Source organism: Adelges cooleyi, unplaced genomic scaffold, assembly GCF_023614345.1.
Source record: "Adelges cooleyi isolate 19-005CV unplaced genomic scaffold, UGA_ACOO_1.1 ACOO_flye_CR_arks_rails_tigmint_CR_PRNA_574, whole genome shotgun sequence".
NCBI lineage: Eukaryota > Metazoa > Arthropoda > Insecta > Hemiptera > Adelgidae > Adelges > Adelges cooleyi.
This window is the reverse complement of record NW_026096268.1, coordinates 14,005,074-14,026,145: the sequence shown is the minus strand read 5'-3', so window position 1 is coordinate 14,026,145 and position 21,072 is coordinate 14,005,074. Positions and strand designations below refer to the sequence as shown.

General features: G+C 29.6%; 1 protein-coding gene and 2 non-coding genes across 9 annotated transcripts; all 3 read right to left on the bottom strand.

Annotated features, from left to right (window-relative positions):
* Window positions 1-829: 829 nt before the first annotated feature.
* LOC126843658 (calcium-transporting ATPase sarcoplasmic/endoplasmic reticulum type) lies at window positions 830-18,298 on the bottom strand. 7 transcript variants are annotated; one of them, XM_050581322.1, is made up of 18 exons: window positions 15,402-15,880; window positions 13,922-14,109; window positions 12,142-12,159; window positions 11,555-11,637; window positions 11,323-11,436; window positions 9,870-10,151; window positions 9,582-9,804; window positions 9,240-9,504; window positions 8,938-9,151; window positions 8,568-8,861; window positions 8,217-8,501; window positions 7,913-8,125; window positions 7,475-7,831; window positions 7,250-7,402; window positions 7,035-7,168; window positions 6,837-6,954; window positions 6,650-6,767; window positions 830-1,127 (listed from the first exon to the last, which is right to left on the bottom strand). In XM_050581322.1, the coding sequence occupies exons 2-18, from the start codon at window positions 14,037-14,039 to the stop codon at window positions 1,099-1,101; spliced, it is 3,018 nt and encodes a 1,005-aa protein (XP_050437279.1). In that variant the 5' UTR covers window positions 14,040-14,109; window positions 15,402-15,880; the 3' UTR covers window positions 830-1,098. The 7 variants fall into 7 exon arrangements, with proteins under 7 accessions (XP_050437279.1, XP_050437274.1, XP_050437277.1 ...); XM_050581317.1 differs by lacking the exons at window positions 830-1,127; window positions 15,402-15,880 and adding exons at window positions 3,621-4,415; window positions 18,048-18,298; XM_050581320.1 differs by lacking the exons at window positions 830-1,127; window positions 15,402-15,880 and adding exons at window positions 3,621-4,415; window positions 16,298-16,423.
* A 1,112-nt stretch (window positions 18,299-19,410) lies between these two features.
* On the bottom strand, window positions 19,411-19,482 carry Trnaa-ugc (transfer RNA alanine (anticodon UGC)). The gene has a single exon. It is a non-coding gene; the product is annotated as a tRNA-Ala (tRNA).
* A 928-nt stretch (window positions 19,483-20,410) lies between these two features.
* Window positions 20,411-20,482, bottom strand: Trnaa-ugc (transfer RNA alanine (anticodon UGC)). Its single transcript has one exon. It is a non-coding gene; the product is annotated as a tRNA-Ala (tRNA).
* Between the last annotated feature and the right edge of the window lie 590 nt (window positions 20,483-21,072).

Here is a 21,072-nt window from a genome sequence, read left to right as displayed (position 1 = left end):
TTCAACTTTACACTGTGGAAATCACAGCCCTTTTCGCCATTTAACTAATATAAAAAGCAACAAAAACAATTTGTTTGGGTTTTCTCCAATTTATTCTAACCGAGACAAAACAATATAATAATCATATTTTTTTTTTATACATAACAAAAAAAAAAAATCAACAAATAATACAACGGCTAAACAACTAACTAAAAGATTTGCTTTCATTTTCAGCATTTAAAAACATTAAAATAATTATTTTATTTACATGAAAATTCAACAATAAAGTTTATTTTTTTCTATTTCTAACAGTACCTAAAATATGCGACAATCAACAACACAATATATAATTATAATTATTATCATATTATTAAGACTTTGCACATTAAAACTATCCTACTTGAAACAGCATGCGTCGCCCCATATAGCAGCTCTCACATTAAGCACAATTCCCCCGGGCAACTGCCAGTTGTCGCTCTACTGTGACGGTATATAAAGCTTAACGTATTATCGAAGTTAGTATTAGCAAATTTCAAATACGATTTATTTAGAAATAATAATAATAAAAATACATTTTTATTTTAATAATCAACACAGGAGCAGATGAGCGAATGAGCAAAAAATCGTCTCGGGTTAGCTACGATGTGAGGTACCCGATTGTGAATCGTAAACAAAGATGGATGGTTTCTAGAATAAATTAAATTTCAAAAATAACAATATTATCGTTGTACATTTGAACACATTTGAATTGGCCTTTGGAGACCGCCGATTTATTATTATTATTATTTTTTTTTTACAAGCACAAAACCATCCGTACACCGTCTACGTCACACAATATAAACTAATAGCGATTTGAAAATAAACTTCTTGTACTTCGTCTATTATTATTATTTTTTTTTTTTTATAGATTATACTAAATCAACAAACAGTCTAATAAACGTTACAAATAATTTTAAGGTTTCGTTTTTATAATTTAATTTTTTTTTTTTTTTTTTGTTTTGTTGCACGTCTCTTCCGGTATCGCCTTTCGAACGCATTAAATATAATATGAATACACCTTCAATACAATAATATTTGGCTCTATTCCAACAAAACAATCGATTTTTCGTCCGGGTCGCTTCACCATTTCTGTTCCACGGTGGTGGAAACTAGAAAAACAAACACCAGGTATAGGTTTACAATTACAGTGTAAGGTATAATAATATATAACAAGTACAAACAAAAACAATAGTTTTTTTTTTTTTGTTTTACCTTTGAGTGGAGTAGAAAATATAAAGGCAAAAATATTGAATTAGGTGCGCCTTAATGTTAATCGGTTAGGCAATCGCTTAAACTATGCCTTTACTCGGCAACAGCAGTTTGTTATTCGGCCGTATTTATGTATTTACTTTGTGTTATAAACTAATGCTCTTGGAACGGATTTAAAGTATATTAGGTGATTTTATTTTTATAGAATAAACGATTATTTTCATTTTTATATTAAAAAAAAAATTAATTTTATCAACAAAATTGAAAATTCTCATCTGTACGGCACAGTTCATTCAAATTCCATTATTTTCAAAAAATCTATAAAAACGTTTTCTATCTGAATTTATTGGTAATGCATACTTTTACTCTAGTAGTCAAAAAAACTAATAAACTATAGTTTACTAATAAAGAACCCCTATGCCTGAACTAATGTAACACATACCGGGTTAGATTATTAATATGCTTTGAGTATTGCCTATACTAAACCCCTTAGTAAATAATGTGCTGTTCCGGTTATCCAAATATTTTTCCTCTCGTTTCTATTTCTAGAACTCGTTTTGAAACCTGATTAGTTAATGGAAACGTTCATATAACAATATATTCTAATGAACTTTTTTAATCGAGAATGATGTCTAGTGTTTACCAGACATTTGGATCGGATGATGATGAACATTATTGAAGGGATAACATTAATCTTGCGAGTTATTAGCGTTTAAAAACTGTATACAGAGTTGGATATTATTCGAATAATTTTTAATCTAAATTAAGTGATAAATAGAAAATTATCTTTTATTTAAATAATCATTTGCCAATTTATTTGATATTCATTTAAAAATTATCGGTTGAACACGATTTACTGTCAGCGACTAATTGATTTAATTCGTTATCTTTTATATAATAGTTTTAAATTGTTTGAACGATTTAATTTACTTATCTGTACATAGATAATATTAATAAATAAACATAAAAATTACTATTTAAGATAAGAAAAATATTTGATATTTAAGATAGGCAATTGTTCAATTAAATGACAAAAATAATTAATTTTTTATTTATATTATGTACGAAATAATTATTTAATTAAATTTTAAATTGTCAACGTTAACAATATGTTAATTATAAATAAATATGTGCCTATAAAATCATCATTTGTCTGAGTATCGGTACGAACAAAGCTGTTATTTGACAAATAAATACAAATGTTAAGTCATTATTCCCATTTTTTTTTAAATCATTTTTCCTGCATTATTTAACTACAAGAACTTAAAAATTATCAGTGAAATTATATTTATTAAAAAATAACAGTTTCAAAGAAGCACGTTCATAGAAACAAATTATTTTTTATGATTTTGACATTATAGAAATATTATCTATCTTTTTGTTGCCCGTAAACCACAGTCTCTCATTTTTCTCATCAGAACAATTTTTGTTTAGCATAATTAAACGTTACTAAATAAAAAACATATTGGAAATAAAGTCGGCGATTTTTTAAGTTTTTATTATTTCATCATCATGCAAACCATTGCCGTTTAGTATTATTCTCATTTGTGAATTAAATATAACATAATATTACTATTATATTCTATTGGTTAGTGGTGTAACCTACAACAATGGATACCTAATTTTTTTTCAACAGAGCTGATAGTTTTGACGAGAACGAACAATAGTAAACGATTGACGCGCGTTGAGCTTTGCTAATGAGAACTATAGTTAAAACACAATGAAGGGAATTTATAGCCACGCTAAGTCGGTCCTTGACCCAAAATTACTATTCAAACCAATAATTTTGTACGTCAGCAACTCGCTGCCAAAAAAAAAAATTATTTATGAAAGAAAAATATATTACACAACATTTTCTTCATATTTTATTTGTCAACATTTCAAGCACAGTACACTACCTACACTGATATTTTTTTTATCCCAGAGACAATATTTTATTTGTAGGTATATATATAAAAAATATTTTATCTGGCATAAAAAATAATATTTAAATGTATACAATTTATTTTAATATTATACGTTAGATTGCAATATTTATATTGTATAGGTATTAATATAAGTAAACAGCAGTTACGTACCTTCGACGATCGCCAAATTGCCGGCACTCGTGGATCCAAAGTTTGTGTTATGCAGATTAGTAAAAAAAAATGTATTAAAAAAATTGAAACAGGTACTACTACGAGTTCAACAGCAGTTGTTAGAAAAATACATTTTTGTTTTTAATAGCTTAAAAAAAAACCCCCAATTGATTAACACAAATTGGTTGGTGTTGAGCGTCCCAAAATATTGTGTTTTGTTTTTAATTTTTGCTCGGTTTGACAGTTTGAAATTTATATGTGACTTTGAAGTTGGATAAAAGGTTAAGCGAACAACATAATTGTATACAACGCTAATACAATAATAACAGTTATGTATTAATCAAGTTAATATTCATACATTAACAACCCTGTAGGCACTTCTGGGTGCTATTTTTTTAGGCGGTATCCAAAATTGGGTACCTTTTCTTAAACTATAATAATTATAAATTACTTACAAGTATTATCTATGACAAAAGAAGAACAGTTAAATAAATATAAGTACAAAACAGCATCACAATATTAAGTATTCTAGCTAAATACGCAAACTAATTTCCTACCACGATAAACGGTCAATTAAATGAATTACCGCTATACTTATTTGATTTATTTTTTAATTAGATTCGTGGAAGGGTTTTAAACTAAAATTATATTTTTAATTACCTAAATGTTAGAGGCCGAATACAATTTTAAAGCTACCGCTTGTCGACCAAGTTTCACAATGAAAATATTACGTCTACAATAATTAAAAGTATATAAATAAATAATTCACTAGAAATTTAACATTAAAATAAAATTCACCTTTACAATACCATAAAATGAACTCGGCAGGCATTTTAAAGTAATTGAAAAATAACATAAAATAATAATGCAAATTAAAAAATAAAAATGTATATCAATAGAGTTAAGCGCATTTAAAACGTATGGTCGAAAATGCAATGGGAATTGCAATTAAATGGGATATTGCACATGCACTTTTAACGACAATGAAACTGAGCGTGTCAGCATATTAATCCGCGTGGGGTTTACACGTTAAGTTTGGTAAACCATTGTCCCGTTCTACTTTTTGACCATCGATATCGTAATAACGGATTATGCTTGATTGCTGGGTACCTATAAGTTGTATATAGAAATTTTTTTTTTTTTTAAATAACAAAAAATCGTGTACATCCCAAAAACTCGTGATGATTACCCGCACATATTAAGCAAGTTTATTTTTAAGCGATACGCGATTATACGTCGTTTTTATGTGTCCGTTCCGTAATCTTTTCGACCAAGGTAAACTCTAACACGCCCACTAGCAAAACCTAATCGAGAGTTTTCCGTAAAAGCTCACTGCTAACACAAAGCGACTTTGTTAAATTGTTTTTGTTTAAAACTAAAAAACAGCTCAAATAATACCATTAAATCACACAATAAAACATAATACAAAGAAAAATAATAATAATAAGCTCAAATTAGCAGATGAACGATCATTGTGTTTTGTTCTTCAGCGATTAATCGCTTTTAAGTTTGAATTAAAAACATTTTTTTATTTTAATGTTACTTTTTAATACTTAAAAACATACAAATATATTTACACAATGTTTCACTAACTAGTCGAATAATAAAATTTCAATAATAATAATAATAATAATCTTTATAATTTACACAAAAAGATTTAAGTACAGAATAGATAGTCAACGTGAGTAAATTTAAAAATTACTTATATTTTAAGAAACTTTTTTTTAATTTACGTGGTAAGAAAGAGGATGCAAAAAATATCATTGTTTAGTGGACATTTGTTACAACATTACGTGACATTCCATAATATTACGACCTTCCAAAAAATTCACTACTTTGACAATTATTCTGTACATGCTGGTAAAGTGCAAAGTGTTTTAAAATCCAACAAAATTTGTAAAAAAAAAAAAAAAAGTATTAATATCATTAATAAATAAGTTAAATTATTATTTAAGAATATATTTTCACATGCGTATTGAACGATAATAGTATGGTGATATTTTTTAATTTTATTTTTGAGTTAAATATGTTGGCTTTTTTTAACTTGTTTGAGTTAAAATTAAATTTTGATGACAAATTATATTACAAAATATTGAAAATGCTCTAAAATTTACCTTTCAAAAGAACAATGGATATTTTTAGAAATTTAGTCTGAAACTCCTAATTTTAATGTGTACTCTGAAAATATTTTTAATATTCAATAATAAAACCAAAATTTTAGTTTTCTTAATTTACATAAAGATCAAAATATATGTATATTTATTATATATAAATTAATAAAATATTATAATTAAATATAATTATTATTGTAAAATGATAAATCGTACATAAAAAGGATAAATTTATCGCACTATTAAGATGTGTAGATATATAGATTATGTTAAGAAAAAATAATATTTATAAATAATTTATGTTAAAACATTTGACTAATTTTGGATTTTCAAAGATTATATTACAGAAGTGTTTACTACAGTACGTCAGATGGACACTTTAAAAAATATTATAACTGCCTTTGTTAAACTAACTCGATTAAAAATTAAAATATAAAAATATTAACCTCAAAACACTTTTAACAATACTTCGGAAATATCGTTAAAATATTATCATTGGTTTGATCGTAACGCTTAATTTTTTTTTTTAATACGTTCGAAGCATTTAACTTTATTAATTCTCACACACCAGATGTTAAAAAAAAAAAAAAAAAACAATACAATACAATAAATCAGAACAATATCCGATTGGCAGTGAAAAAAATCACAGACGTATATGGGATTCGTCTGTCTAAAGAACAACATACCTTACCATATGTATAAAAAAAAAAATCACAGGACCGAGGCACGCAACGAACGTATTACAATTATAACTAATTATCCTTACCCCACAATAAATGCAGACCATCATAATATAAATAAAGAGAAAAAAACAAACAAACAAACATATTCAAGTTTTCTTTTGCTCATTTGAAGCTTGAAACAAAAGTTAGACGCCTATTGCACAGCAAATTTTTTTTTTTAAATAACTAAAGGAATGTTAAGGAAAAAACTTTATAATTTATATATTTTTTATCAAAAAGGTGTGTTAGTAATTTTTTTCAGTCTTGTTTTCATGTCATAGTACGAAAAAGCAAAAAAAAAAAAAAAATGTATAATAAAATTGTTTAATTGCAGAGAATTTTGTTTTGTACATGTTTCAGAATGTTTTTTTTCTCAAATATAATTTTTTGGGAAAGAAGCAAAAAGGACGGTGGCCAACTTGTGTCCTTTACAAGGGTCCGTAAATGATGACGGCGAAAAACACGGACCACATGAGCACGATACCCCACACCGATGTGATAACGCTCTTACCGTCAGTGAACCGACGAGCAATAAATTTCAGAGTTTCGTCCAATAGCACAACGGGTATTGAGAACTTCATTACTGTGATCCATTCGTCCACTGTTAGTGGCGTCACTTGGAACACGGTCTATATTTTTAAAAATTAAGGTAAGTTGTAAAAACACAATGTTAACATTTAGGTAAACTAAATACGTACCGATAAAATTTCCACATGGAGAATAACAAAATGAAGTGTGAACGACAACACCATGGAGCCAATAAGCCATAAGTTACACCACGGTGGCATACTTATTAACGATTGATTTTCTGATAAACTAAACATAAAAAATTGAAACATTTAGTAAAATATGACACATTTTTTTAAAATTTTTATTTCAAATGAAGTTGTTCATACCTGTTCATAGCGTTTAACATTTCAATTGTGACTAATACAGAGAGAGCCATAGTCATTGGGTGAGGATCGTGGAACACTGCACAGTTTAATCCTCTAAAATCATTTCCACCAGTCAAACAAGCCAAGTGATGTGTCTAATAAAAAAATAAAATAAATAAATAATTATATAACTTGAAAGTATTTTTTATTTATTTGGTCATAATAAAATATTTTACCAGTTGATAGTATGAAATTTGAGGTCCGTCTTCACAGAACATGAACCACCAAGCCGCAGCACCAACTGTAGCGGCACCAACATAGAAACCGATGGCCATGTACCGGAAGAACAACCAGCCAGAGATCAGACCTTCATTGCTTTTACGTGGGGGCTAAAGAATATTAGAATTAAATAGAATGCAAAAAATAAATTTAATTCAATTAAATAACATGAATACGCTTACTTTGCTCATGATATCGAGATCGGGAGGATTGAAACCAAGTGCAGTGGCTGGTAAACCGTCTGTGACCAAATTGACCCATAAAAGTTGCACAGGAATCAAAGCTTCGGGCAGACCGAGAGCAGCGGTCAAGAAAATACTGACAACTTCACCGATGTTCGATGAAATCAAGTACCTAATGAATTGTTTCATGTTATTATAGATGGCTCGGCCTTCTTCAACAGCAGCCACAATCGAAGAGAAATTATCATCGGCCAAGACCATTTCAGAAGCAGATTTGGCCACAGCCGTTCCCGAGCCCATAGCAATACCGATTTCGGCTTTCTTTAATGCAGGTGCATCATTCACACCATCACCAGTCTAAAAAAACAAACATTGTACACAATCAGATAAATTGTTTTTAAAATAAATAATAAAAATTAAATATTATAATACACTCACCATAGCAGAGATTTCATTCATACTTTGAAGGTATTCAATAATTTTCGATTTATGGGCGGGTTCCACTCGAGAAAATAGACGGGCCTTGGCGACAGCTTGTTTTTGTTCAGATAGAGAAAGATCGTCAAATTCTCTGCCGGAAAATGATTTGCCGGTCGTATCTTCTTCCTCAGTAAACACACCAATTCTGCGGCAAATAGCTTCAGCGGTAGACTACAAAAACATTGAAATAATATTGAAAAACCGAAATATACACTAAAATATGTAATATTTAGTATAATACAAGATGTTATAGTTTAATTACCTTGTTATCTCCTGTGATGACAATAACCCTGATACCGGCAGCTCTGCACCTTTGAATCGAATCGAAAACTTCTTTTCGGGGAGGATCCAACATACCGACTACACCAACAAATGTCAAATTAACTTCATAAGTGTAAAATTTGCTCGATTCGTTTAGATCCATTTGTTCCGGCCTTATGGGTGCATCAGCTGTGGCAAGGGCTAAACAACGTAGTGTATCACGTCCTGTACCATATTTACGAGTCAGCTCCAATATGCGGTTTTTCAGTGCAGACGTCAACGGAACCTTAAATCATCATGTATAATTTACAGTCATATTTTAACAACAAAAGTAATGGTCATAAACACATACTTTTTGTGCGCCAACTCTGACGTGAGAACATCTGTCCAATACTCCTTCCGGTGCGCCTTTCACAAATAATTTAGGACCGTTTCCTAATTTGGTAGCCTTAATGGGTGTACAATAAGAAGACATCGATTTTCTGTCTCTCGAGAATTCCAAAGTAAATTCTTTTTTCCATTTGCTTTCAATGTCTTGTCTTACAACAATAGCAGTTGTTCTGCGATCAAGTCCAGATTTAGATACGTTGTTAGGGTTCATTTTTTCTGCCAACACAATTAGAGCGGTTTCAGTGGCTTCACCAACCTAAAAAAAATGTTATTGGTCACATTTAAATACAATATACTTAATTAAAACATTAACTTTAATGTTGATAGTTTACCTTTTCAAAAGCTTGTTTAAACTCGTTAAAATCAATAGCCGAGTCGTTACACATCACACAAATCGTTCCCAATTCATTTAAAGTTTCATAATCGGAAGTTTTGACTTTTTGACCGTTTAGGAATACTTCACCGATCGGTTCATAAGTTGATCCAGTAATTTCGAATTCCGTAAACGAACTGTCATTTCCATCGACGCTATCAAAAATAAACATCCTACGCGAAATCATAATCTTTAGTTTATATTCCATAAAAAAATAAAAAAGAATTATGCAAATAACAAAGTAAATAATTTGCACCCTACCTGCTAACAGACATCTGGTTGGTGGTGAGAGTACCAGTTTTGTCTGAACATATCACAGAGGTACAGCCGAGAGTTTCGACTGAAGGTAGCGACCTGACTATAGCGTTCTTTTTAGCCATACGGCGAGTTCCCAGAGCCAGACAAGTGGTAATGACTGCTGGTAAGCCCTCCGGAATAGCGGCCACAGCCAAGGCTACAGCAATTTTGAAATAATAAATAGCACCTTTCAACCAGGAGCCGCCGTGAGCAGGATCGTTGAAATGACCTATAAAAAAAAAAATACAGTAAATATATTAAGTAATATGTTTTTTAATTATAACATATGAATAGTACGCTACGTACCAATATTGATAGCCCAAACAGCGACGCAGATGACCGAAATAACTTTACTGAGTTGTTCACCAAATTCATCCAATTTCTGTTGAAGAGGAGTTTTGATCTCTTCAGTTTCGCTCATTTCCGTGCGAATCTTACCAATGGCAGTGTTTAAGCCTGTGCCCATAACGATACCCCTAGCTTTACCGGCGGCAACATTTGTTCCACTGAATAGAATATTCTTTTTATCCTAAAACAGATAAGGAGAATGTGTTTATTTTCGAATGAACAAATAAGTGAAATAAAGATACTAACTTGGTTCACAGCCCTTGGATCTGGAATGGCGTCCGTGTGCTTGATTACGGAAATCGATTCGCCGGTCAATATAGATTGATCAATTCTCAGAGTAGTTGAATATATTTTAAGCAATCTAATATCTGCAGGAATTTTGTCACCAACTGATACTTCCACAATGTCACCAGGCACAATTTCTTTCGCTCTGATTTTTTGTATACCAGATTTGTCACCTCTGACAACTTTTCCCATTTCTGGTTCATATTCTTTTAGCGCCTCTATGGCAGACTCAGCGTTCCGTTCCTACAACACAAAAACAAATATTCTGTTATGAAACTGTGAACAAATTACTACTATTTTATAACAATCTAAACAAAAATACAATTAAAGTTTAAGAAAATTACTACATTATCTGATTTGGGAAAAACTGCAGCAAACCCGAGGATTTAAATTATTGAAAAAAAATAAATTATCAAACAAATTTGTATTTGAAAAAAAATTTCCCAGGTTTGGACTGTAGTAACTGTCAGTGATCCTTTTTTTTAAAAAACATTTTAAGTGTAAGCAATTTTTTTATGTTTTAATGTTAGCCTTTTTTCCTTTACCACCCTTTTGAAATTCAAAAGGTAAAAATATTTTCTCATAAGAAAAAAATTTAAATTAATTTGTTTTGTAATTTAATACATATTCTTATTGGATTATATCTATAGTTGTTAAAAATAACAATACTAAAACTAATTAATAGTAATTCTAAAATTATGCTTTATTTATATAATAGTTTTTAATTATGTTCATTAGTTAGAAATACAACTTAAACAATATGTAGGACGTTTTAGCTACACATGCCTAAATTAATGCGTCATTATGCGTGTATTTAGATAAACTCATTGTGGGCGAGCAATACTGTTGCCAATAACTTAACACAAAGCCAAAGTACACATCAATCACTAGCTGCCTGGACCACCATGATAGCTACTGATGTATGACTTGCAAAATATATATATTTATATATTTGACAAGCTCCTAATATTATTCTAAAGTATTTTTACTCCAATCAATTAATAATGAATAATTTAAAAAATATTAACTATACCTAGTATGCATTATTTTATGACGTTTAACTGAAAAATAACACAATTAACTATAAAATATATTGTATTTTTTTCATATTGAAGTGTAGCCAACATTTAGAGATTTATGAGGATAAAATATTTATTTTTTTGGCCATTGTCAAGATGATGACAGTAAAATATAGTGAAAATCTTCAGTCGAGAAAAATGTATTATTTTAAAATATACATATATACACAATAATTAAAATGATTAAAATTACCTTTAAAAATATGAAAAAGTAGGACCCAAAATTTATTATTTTTAGTCACAGAATGTATAGAACATAATATGAATACATTTCTAATGTTATTTAATTTTCTTAAGACTTAAAAATTATTTCTGAATAACATAATTTGACTTACCTGCCACACACCGACTACGGCATTTGCAATAAGGATAAGTAAAATTACAAATGGTTCTACAAAAGCCGTAAGGGTTTCGTTAATGTCGTCGTGTTCTTCAAACAATGCTAATACCTTTAAAAAAAACATAATTGTACAATTAATGTGTATATAGATAGATATATAGATATATATATACGTACACATAAATGTATATTTATGTGTACATTTATGCAACAAATAAATAACTCACAAAAGATATAATTGCAGCTAATAGTAGAATTTTAACTAATAGGTCATCGAACTGTTCGAGGATGAGTTGCCAAATTGTCTTGCCTAAAAATATGTATTTAAACAAAACATTATTTAGTTAATAAAAAAAAAAAAAAAATAAGCATATAAAATATAAACAAAACAATGAGTAGAAGAAATTAGCTGTTATCCTTCTTAAACTTGTTATCAGATAGATCAAAATTTTAACTTGGTAGTTTTATAAATGACTAACAAAAACTAAAAAAACCATTACAATTTTTTTTAAAAGTAGAACAAATTCAAAATATTAAAAAAAAAATAGTTAAAAAATCATAAATATTCTAATGCAAAAAAGTTGAATGAACTATTATAAAAATGTTCACTGAATTCGTTTAACTATCCAATAATTAAAAATAAATTGTGTTTATAATAAAAATTGTACAACATATACATAAAGTTAATTAACAAAAGTTAAATTAAAAATTATCAGTATATATTTTTTTGTGGATAAGTTTTTGTTACTGCTAATATAATGTGCTCAAACATTAAATGTATCATTAGTACATCGTGACAGAATTCAAATTTTACCTTCTTCTGCGGGCAATTCTGAAACAAAAAAAAAGAACAAATTTATTAATTAACATCTTATTAGTTTTCAATGACTTATTTATAGGGAAAATACAATATTATTTAGAACCTACATATTTTGTATTTATTATCTTATTAATATTTTGTAAAATAATTTTTATAAAATTAATTAAAATCTGGTCTATTTAAACAGCACATAATACATTAGGTACAGAAGTATTTTTTTTTTTTATTATTATTATTAATACCCGCAGCATCCATACAGAAGTATTATACAACAATTTATTGTCACATGAGGCTATTTAACCAATACAGAATATTTTTATTGATAAAAAAGTTGTTCATAATATTATCAAGTAAAAAAAAACCCATTTTATTACTTTTTTATTATAATTTGGTTAGTTCAACTATTTATAATTTATTAAACCCTCAGTGCAATCTTTTTTTATCTATTGCTCAAAAGACAGAAAGATTACTACAATAATAAAAAAAAAAACCTTGAAACATTATATATAAATTAATACTAGAGCTTTAAGTACTTGTGTGTACGACATGCACACAACATGGAATGAGATTATTACACAATACAAAATAGCTAGTTAAGAAACATAATACAGCTTTACTGATAACCTTACATTATTTTTTTTTTTAATTAAATTATTTTTCAATTATTTTAATTATAAAAAGATGCCAAAAAAAAAAAAATAAATAAAAATAGGGAAATGGTCTAGAAAACAATAATGGGAGACATTCCCTGGCAAGTAACACTAGTTTTTAGACTAACATAAACATTGATATACTTAATTTTAATAATGAAATAAAAAGTTAAAAAACACATAACTAGAATAATGCTCAACAGCGAAATTCATTATTTTTATACTCGTATGCAATAAAGAGAACTGTGGCATGCCATTAACCGTGTTTTATATAATTACATCACATAATAGAACATGTGGTAGGGCGTGTTACAAATGCATTATAATATCATAACAAATGAGCTATGCCTTTTTTTTTAAAGGTTTCTTTTTAACAAGAACGTAATAACCATTAGAAACAAAAGATACACAACCTCCTCACCTTTTCCTCTAATTTAATAAAAAGAAATATGTTGATATTATCTAATAATTCCTTAATAAAAAGATTAATTAATATTTTAATATTATTTAATAATTACTTTGTTATTTAAGGTATGACTTATTGTCTGCACACAGATAAGAATGTATATTATAATATATAGATTGAAAATCTTATTTCAATTTGATTTGAAAAACCCATAGAAATGAACAGGATATAACGTAGAAAAGGATTTTGAATTATACTGAGCCCTAATCGCGGTCGTGAAACCTTAAAAAAAATATGCTTAACATAAAAAAAGTTTTTATTCTTGGACGTTGATTGAAAATTAATTCTATATACCTACAAGTTGTATACTTCCAAGACTTTTAGTATTCATCATTTTATATCGATAATTTTGAAAACAAATTTGGAACTAAAAGATTTTTCTCTACTAATATATCCTAGTCATAGATTTACATACATTACATAGATTCAAATTTAGCTAGCCTATAGTTTTTAAACTAGATACATTTATAGTATATACATTGTTAGATATTACTTCTGTTTGGACTCTTGGCTCAGTCAACAAACATTTGATAACAGAAAGCAATAACTGTTAAAGTCAAACTTAACGATACCGGTATCAATAGGTAACAAATCTAATTAATAAGGTGATAAATGTCACAGCCTACAAAGAATAGAAAAAATAACACTTAATACATACCATTTGGTCCATATTTGGCCTGGTACCTTTTGACTTGATCTGGGGTAAGTCCTTTTTCTGAATCTACGCCAAAGAAATTTCCAACTTCATCCACGGTTTTCGCGTGGGCGTCCTCCATCGTGGACGGCTTGGTAGCTTAAGACAGCAATCCTTTAATATAACATTCACAACAATCCTATAGTTGAACCCTGTTGACAAAAATTGAGATGTTGATTAGAAATTATATTGTTGTGTCTCTTACTGCAAACGTGTAAAGATATTATATGGCACAGAGTTGGTCGTAATGATTAGCGAGCATTGTTTTTAATAGTTAGAAAAAACCAACTACTGCTTAGTTTTTAATATGAATTAACCAGAGGTTTAACTAAGAGATACATTAAATCAAATATAGTCACTTAAAAGTCAGAAAGTATTTAATAACTAAATATGGAAATAACTATGTCTAAATGTAATTATAATTAAATAATTTAATACAGAGTTCTATTTCTATTCTCAATTGGGTAAATAAATATTTATTTAAAATAATTGTTCACTAATAGATTTATACAAATATTAAGATATAATATAGTTAAATCTACTTTGTGCGTATAGAAAACCGTATTGATTTTATAGTCAGTTTAATAATTGTACAACTAAATATGTTCGACTTGAAACTTCAACAGGTAGGCAACATGTACACCAAATTAAAAAAAAAGTAAATCCATATTATAATCAACATGTTGAATTTATATTTTATCTACAATAAATAACTACAATGTCTAAGTATTATTTGCAATGTCAAATAAAATAAAGATAAAACCTATAATATGGAGCATTGTATAACATACCAGCTGCTCATAAAGCTAATTAATCCGGTTATCATATCTACTGATATGAATTTTATCCCAAAAAACCAGCAGCCTCATGTTATATATACTGTTACCTAATAGTTATCTACAAATTAAACTAGGTACATAGGTTTGTTGTACAAACAAATTCAACATGTAATCTGACAAGTTAGGTCAGCGAGACACAAATTCGGCACCGCGAGTTGACATAATATTGACTCAAACTGTATGAGCCTTATCTCGGCTTTGCTTAAGTCATCAGCATACATTCCTATGGATGACGACTAAACACACGATACCCAGACGTTAACGTGAACCACTGATGAAGGCAATATGGATGCGACCTACGACCGATATGCAACATTGTCTCGAGCTTCCCGACTTTCGGTCGGCGCAGCACAACAATAACGTCACAGAGAACGATCAAAGTACACGGTGTCTTGATATTTATATAAGACACCGAAAAATAAAACGGTAGAGACAAGGAGGCAAAGAAATTATGATCTCAGTCAGCCTCGCGACCGACCGTTGTGACCACGGAAAAACGCGTTTACCTACTTACGGACGGAAAATCTTTAACTAACAATAATATTGAAATATTTGCATTACAGGCGCATAATTAATACATAATACAAAACGTGCGGTCCACTAACCTTTAGAGCGTCCGTGTTACGGCATAATCACGTTAGCGCCCAAATGATGGTGTTATCGGTAATAGGCAATACTGGTGGCAATATTAATATTATACAGGTAAGGACGTGTGTGTGTGTGTGTGTGTGTGTTTCAAGTGGAAAAGAATACTGACCGCGTTCGTTGCGCCTTGATCGGTGACGGCCAAAAAGAAAAGAAAAACCCGAAAAATCACACTTGGCGTAAGCGGGCGCCGGCAAAACTCGATGGGAACAAAACTTACAAAAACTATTTCGAATACCTATTATACTATTACCTATTATTTTTATTCTCTCGTTAACAACGGTAAATTTGCGGGCGACCAATAATTACTATAATACAATAGAGCGCTATATACGACGTACGAAACGGAACGGTAGTGTAAAATTAATATTAAAACTGGCACACGCACTTCCTATGGCAGTGCAAACGTTCGACACTCGGCACCGGTGCGACAGAGACGGACTGACGGCCATTTACCGCGACCGCCAATCGGAACGTTTTACGTACATCGCACACACCACACGGCGGCACGTTATCAGAAGCCGGTTTACCTCTACCCGCCCCCTCCCTACCCCCCACCCCCGCCGACCGACGACGTTGCCTCTATGCGCCCCACCGTTATCCGTCTTGCCAAAATGATAATAATAATATAATTTCATTATAACAATTAAATAGGTGTATTATTTTAATATTAATTATTATATCATACACTATTGTTTTTAGTTTTTACGTAACCGATTTTTTATACAATTTTATTCTATTTCGTTTTATCGACAGTCGACCGGTCGTCGATATTATTACAAAACGATCGTAATAACGATACGAACAATTTTATAGGTATACCTAATATCATAATATATTATTAAACATACTTTACCGCGTTCGTTTGCCAACGACGTACGATTTTCGCTACGGCGCACACCTATTACAGCTCGTGAGTTACCTAATTAGCTAGCTGGTCTACCGGCTATTATAATATTATTAATAATATTGGGTATTATCGAGGCTAATTTTTTTTTTTTTTTTACGGACAGCGTGTTTGCGTTTTTCCTAGCTGGCTATTCTACGGAATAGTTAACGTTGTCAATCGAAAATTCGTTATTTGTCTAACGGTGGACAAAAAATAAATAAAATAACGTGTACGTTCTCTCCGTGTTCTTTATCAGAGGACAGAGATTGTCGAACGTCATTAGTAATTATTATTGTTATCATAACGTACGCACATACACGTTCGACGTGTCATTGCTGACGATAATAGCGAATCCAGCGACAGCTGTACCGTAATGGCACAATGTGACACGAATAATAATTAATAGGGATTCGAATATTCGATAGCGAGAAAACATATTAACCAGAACCAATAGTACAATAAAAGCCAAGGAGATTCGATAAACGCAAAAAATACCGATGGATTTTTTCTACCGAAAAATAATTGTAATATTATTATTATTATTATTATTTTAGTAGTTACGTCATTTCGGCGAAAACCGTACGGCATAGGGAAAATATTTTGGCAATTGTTTTTAATGTTGTTTAAATTTGGAACACTTTAATTAAAGTTTTTTTTTTCCGAAATCTATTATATGTTTGATTGGAGAACGCCAGAAATAAGAGGAAATAAACATTAATGTATACCTCTATAGATTAAACACTACTAATATTTTTTTATGGAACACATGTCGTTGGTGTTTTGCCAGTAAAGATAATTTCGAGCGAAAAAAAAAAAAAAAGGAAAAATCGTACTTAAGTATTTTTAAAGTCTGCTCTGTAAAACGATATTTCGATATTATATTATATGACCTGTGCCAATTGTTTTCTTTACTCACGTGAAACGCCGCATGAATTTATAATTTTAGATCAAACGGTAATTTTTTTTCTTTTTTAATGATCCGTTTTGCCCGATAGTACCTATTTATACTGCCTATTTTAGCATAATGATAAATTATAAATATACTAATAATTATTCAAATGCCGGGCGTATCAGTTATGAACATGATACAAATGATAAATAAATCCATTATTATTATGATAAATGATGACGCTATAAAATAGTTTATAAGGTAATTAACGGAAATAATGTTTACCTACAAAATATGTCTTCAACTTTAAATAAGTACAACGTAATGCGTATGAATTAAACGATTTGGTAAATTTGCAGATTGTATGTAAATGAAAAATAAATAAAATTTTACAATAAGATAACAAAACTTAACAACCGAAAATCGCGAAGTCTTTACATCTACTTGGCTTTGGTTCGACGCCGAAAAGATATTTTTTAGATAATACTGGCGCGCGACTGGTGGCATTTGAACATTAGGTACACCAATTTTTTCTAGTCAAACGTAGGATAACCGTATATTACATAATAATATTATTCTTGTTATTATGCATCGTTCGGGCGATAAATTACCCGAAAACATATGTTATTTACCTAAATAATAAAATAACCATAATTATATTCTGAAATCGCGTTTATTATTTTTTTTTTGCCTTAATGTACATACTAATTATCGATAAAATTCAAAATGCCGTTTAGACGGAGTTGTCGACTATTGTCTCTGTTCTTTTAATCGACCATTAAGCAATAATAATTTTAAAAAAAAATTAAAATAATAATAATTACTCACTTTTTATCCGGGTTCTCGAGAACTGAGTTTGCGTTTGGTTCTGTTCCGTTGACGGCCGGTGGATAATATACACTTTTGATACTATACAGGCAAACGCGAGATGCAAAAACCACTAACACTCTTAATAAATAAATTAAAAATAATAAAAAAAAAAAAATTCAGAGTAGCATACACGACGACGTGTAAGTACTACTCTCGTGTCGGCGGCACAAGTATGAGATTTGTTCGAGCTGCAACGTATGCATGAGATCCGAGGGACTGACACGGTGATCAAAAATAGTCGCCCTCGTCGCTGCTGGCCAGTCGCTGATTAAAAATATTTTTTTTTTCTTACCCGACAATTTTGAATGCCAATTTTTTTTTTTTTGCTCTACGCGACACCATGCACATGAGCCCCCACCCACTCGAAAATGCCTGTTTGGAACGAGAAGAAAGAAAATGCTTTCTTTTGAAAAAAATTTTTTTTAATTTTCAACCACCTTTGCTTAAAAGTTAAGTGCAGTTTAACGACACTAAAACAATAACAATAACGAAGAATAAACAATAAAAATTTTTCGCTGAATCCGAATCCATCCTGAACACAGAATTTATCTCGTTTATTAGTTTTCTAATCGCCTCTAAAACTTAAACAACTATAAAAAAAAAAAAAAGTAAAGATCTATTTGGGTTCAAATAATTATTCAAACGTACAGAACACGCTAAACGTACCAAATCCCCGTAAAACAAGTATTTTTATTCTTGACTTCTTGTCCCAAAATTGTACCCACAACACAGTGGACAATTTCATCTGTTAACATTCGTTAAAAAACATGTTTACAGTTAGCAACAGCTCTATGCAAGCTTCAACCTAAAATCTATTTTTTTCTACATTAAATTTGTGTTTAGCTATTGTTATATTATATTGTTTCTGTAAATACTTAATGGGACGTAATAGGAATAAAAAGTGCATCACGCATTTTATTTATATTCGCATTTAATGCCTTTTATAATGTGTACAGAATGGACATACTAGCCTTAACAGTTTGTATTATAGGTACTTAAATTATCGTTTATTCTATTGATTGATGTTATGTTCAGTGGCCAGTGCTCATTAACAGCTGCGTCGTCCTTAAATGTGGTTTACATTTTGATAATAAACGATTACCGCGTTTTATGAAATAATTTATGAGATAAATTAGCGATAAGACGAGTTAACCTGTGGTTTTAAGTTAAAGCGTTATTTAAAAATCGCGAACATAATGTGTAATAAATAAAAATAAAGTGAAAAACATTTATCAACTCTCAAGTTGTGAAACATGAAATTTTAAACAAAAAATATAGAAATTGATTTTAATTGTCGTTGAAAAAAATTGCAAAAATATTTTGGAGATGCCGGGGATCGAACCCGGGGCCTTTCACATGCAAAGCGAACGCTCTACCACTGAGCTACATCCCCGCACGTATGTCAAGTGAGAAAACAGCGTCATTTAAGTAAGTACATAGCCATAGGGTATGGAAATCAGATTTTGTTCAATAGTAATAATGTTATGAAGTAGGTTATATTAGTTTATATAATATATATTAGTATGTGTTTACGAAACAATGAATATAATTAACTCCGAATCCATGTACCAAGTATGAAGTATAATATTCGTCAAACCACCTTGAAAACTTGATTACCCATATTATATACCCGTATTTATATTATTAAGAAAAAAACCTAGCCGCTCTGATAACAAATATATCTACCAATTTTGTAATTGTTAAATATTACATTAAAAAAACAAAAAATTATTAAAATATTTGCTGTGACAAAACATACTTTGCAGAATTGTAGAATAGGTAAATTTAATTTTTATTTTAAATCTAAAAACCATGTAGTAAAAATAAAATGTGGGTAATTAACAAACTACTTAAGTATAATATACTATTTTTACAAATTAACAAAATGTTATAAATAGAACACGTTCAGTAGTTGGAGTATAGTACTGACCTAGGCTGAGCTACATAACAAAATATTTGTATAATTTTAACAAAAAAATAAAAATAAAATGATAATTTGTACAACTGTACATTATAACTATTGTCTATTGTTACCTACCACTGACGGAGTTATTTAGTTCAGTGTTAAAAAATGTGTTTATTTTTTCCACGGATTGATTCAACATTTATTATTACAATTATTATTATGTAATTAGTTAAAATCCGTGTCCCATATTAGACGATCCCAGGATGTCGCAATAAATTCAACGTTTTATGTTAAATAGAAATTGTATTGTTATTTGTTAAACAATTTTGAATAATTATAAATTACAAATTAACCAATATTAAAATTTTGTTTTATTTAGAATTAATTATTAGTAGTTATTTTAAGCAAAATTTTTTGGAGATGCCGGGGATCGAACCCGGGGCCTTTCACATGCAAAGCGAACGCTCTACCACTGAGCTACATCCCCAGTTGACTTTTGGACTTAAAAACGTAACGATTTAAGAAATCGTGGAATTTTTTTTCAACAGTTTATTTGGTACCTAATAACCTAAGTAGTTTCATAATAATTAATAACAGCTGCTGGTTGCTATACGTTATAAATTATAATAATGTAATCGGCGTAGAGACGACATCGCCCAACCGGTTTTTCAATATTATAATATAAATGTACATATTTTATATATTATTATATTGCTAATTATTGTTTATAATAGGTACGAACAGGGTTAACTGTTGAATATATTTACACTACATTTTATCAAGTACCATTTACCAAATTGATTTTTTTAAACAGTTAATTTTTTCGGTAAACTCGGTAAGTTATCCAATACTTTCGAACAAAAAGCCAGTCCATTCTTATAGTATCAAGCTTGGAAAATATATTTTTTTTTAAACTTTCTAACTAAAATGTTTTAAATTTTCATTTATTGGTTCAAGGATGGTACCTATTCGATGTTAGTGTCAACGGGGAATCTCCATTGAAGCACAGGTCACTTAGAATATCCCCCTCTCCCTAGTAAAGTTAAGTAATATGAATATTATTATACTGTATAATAC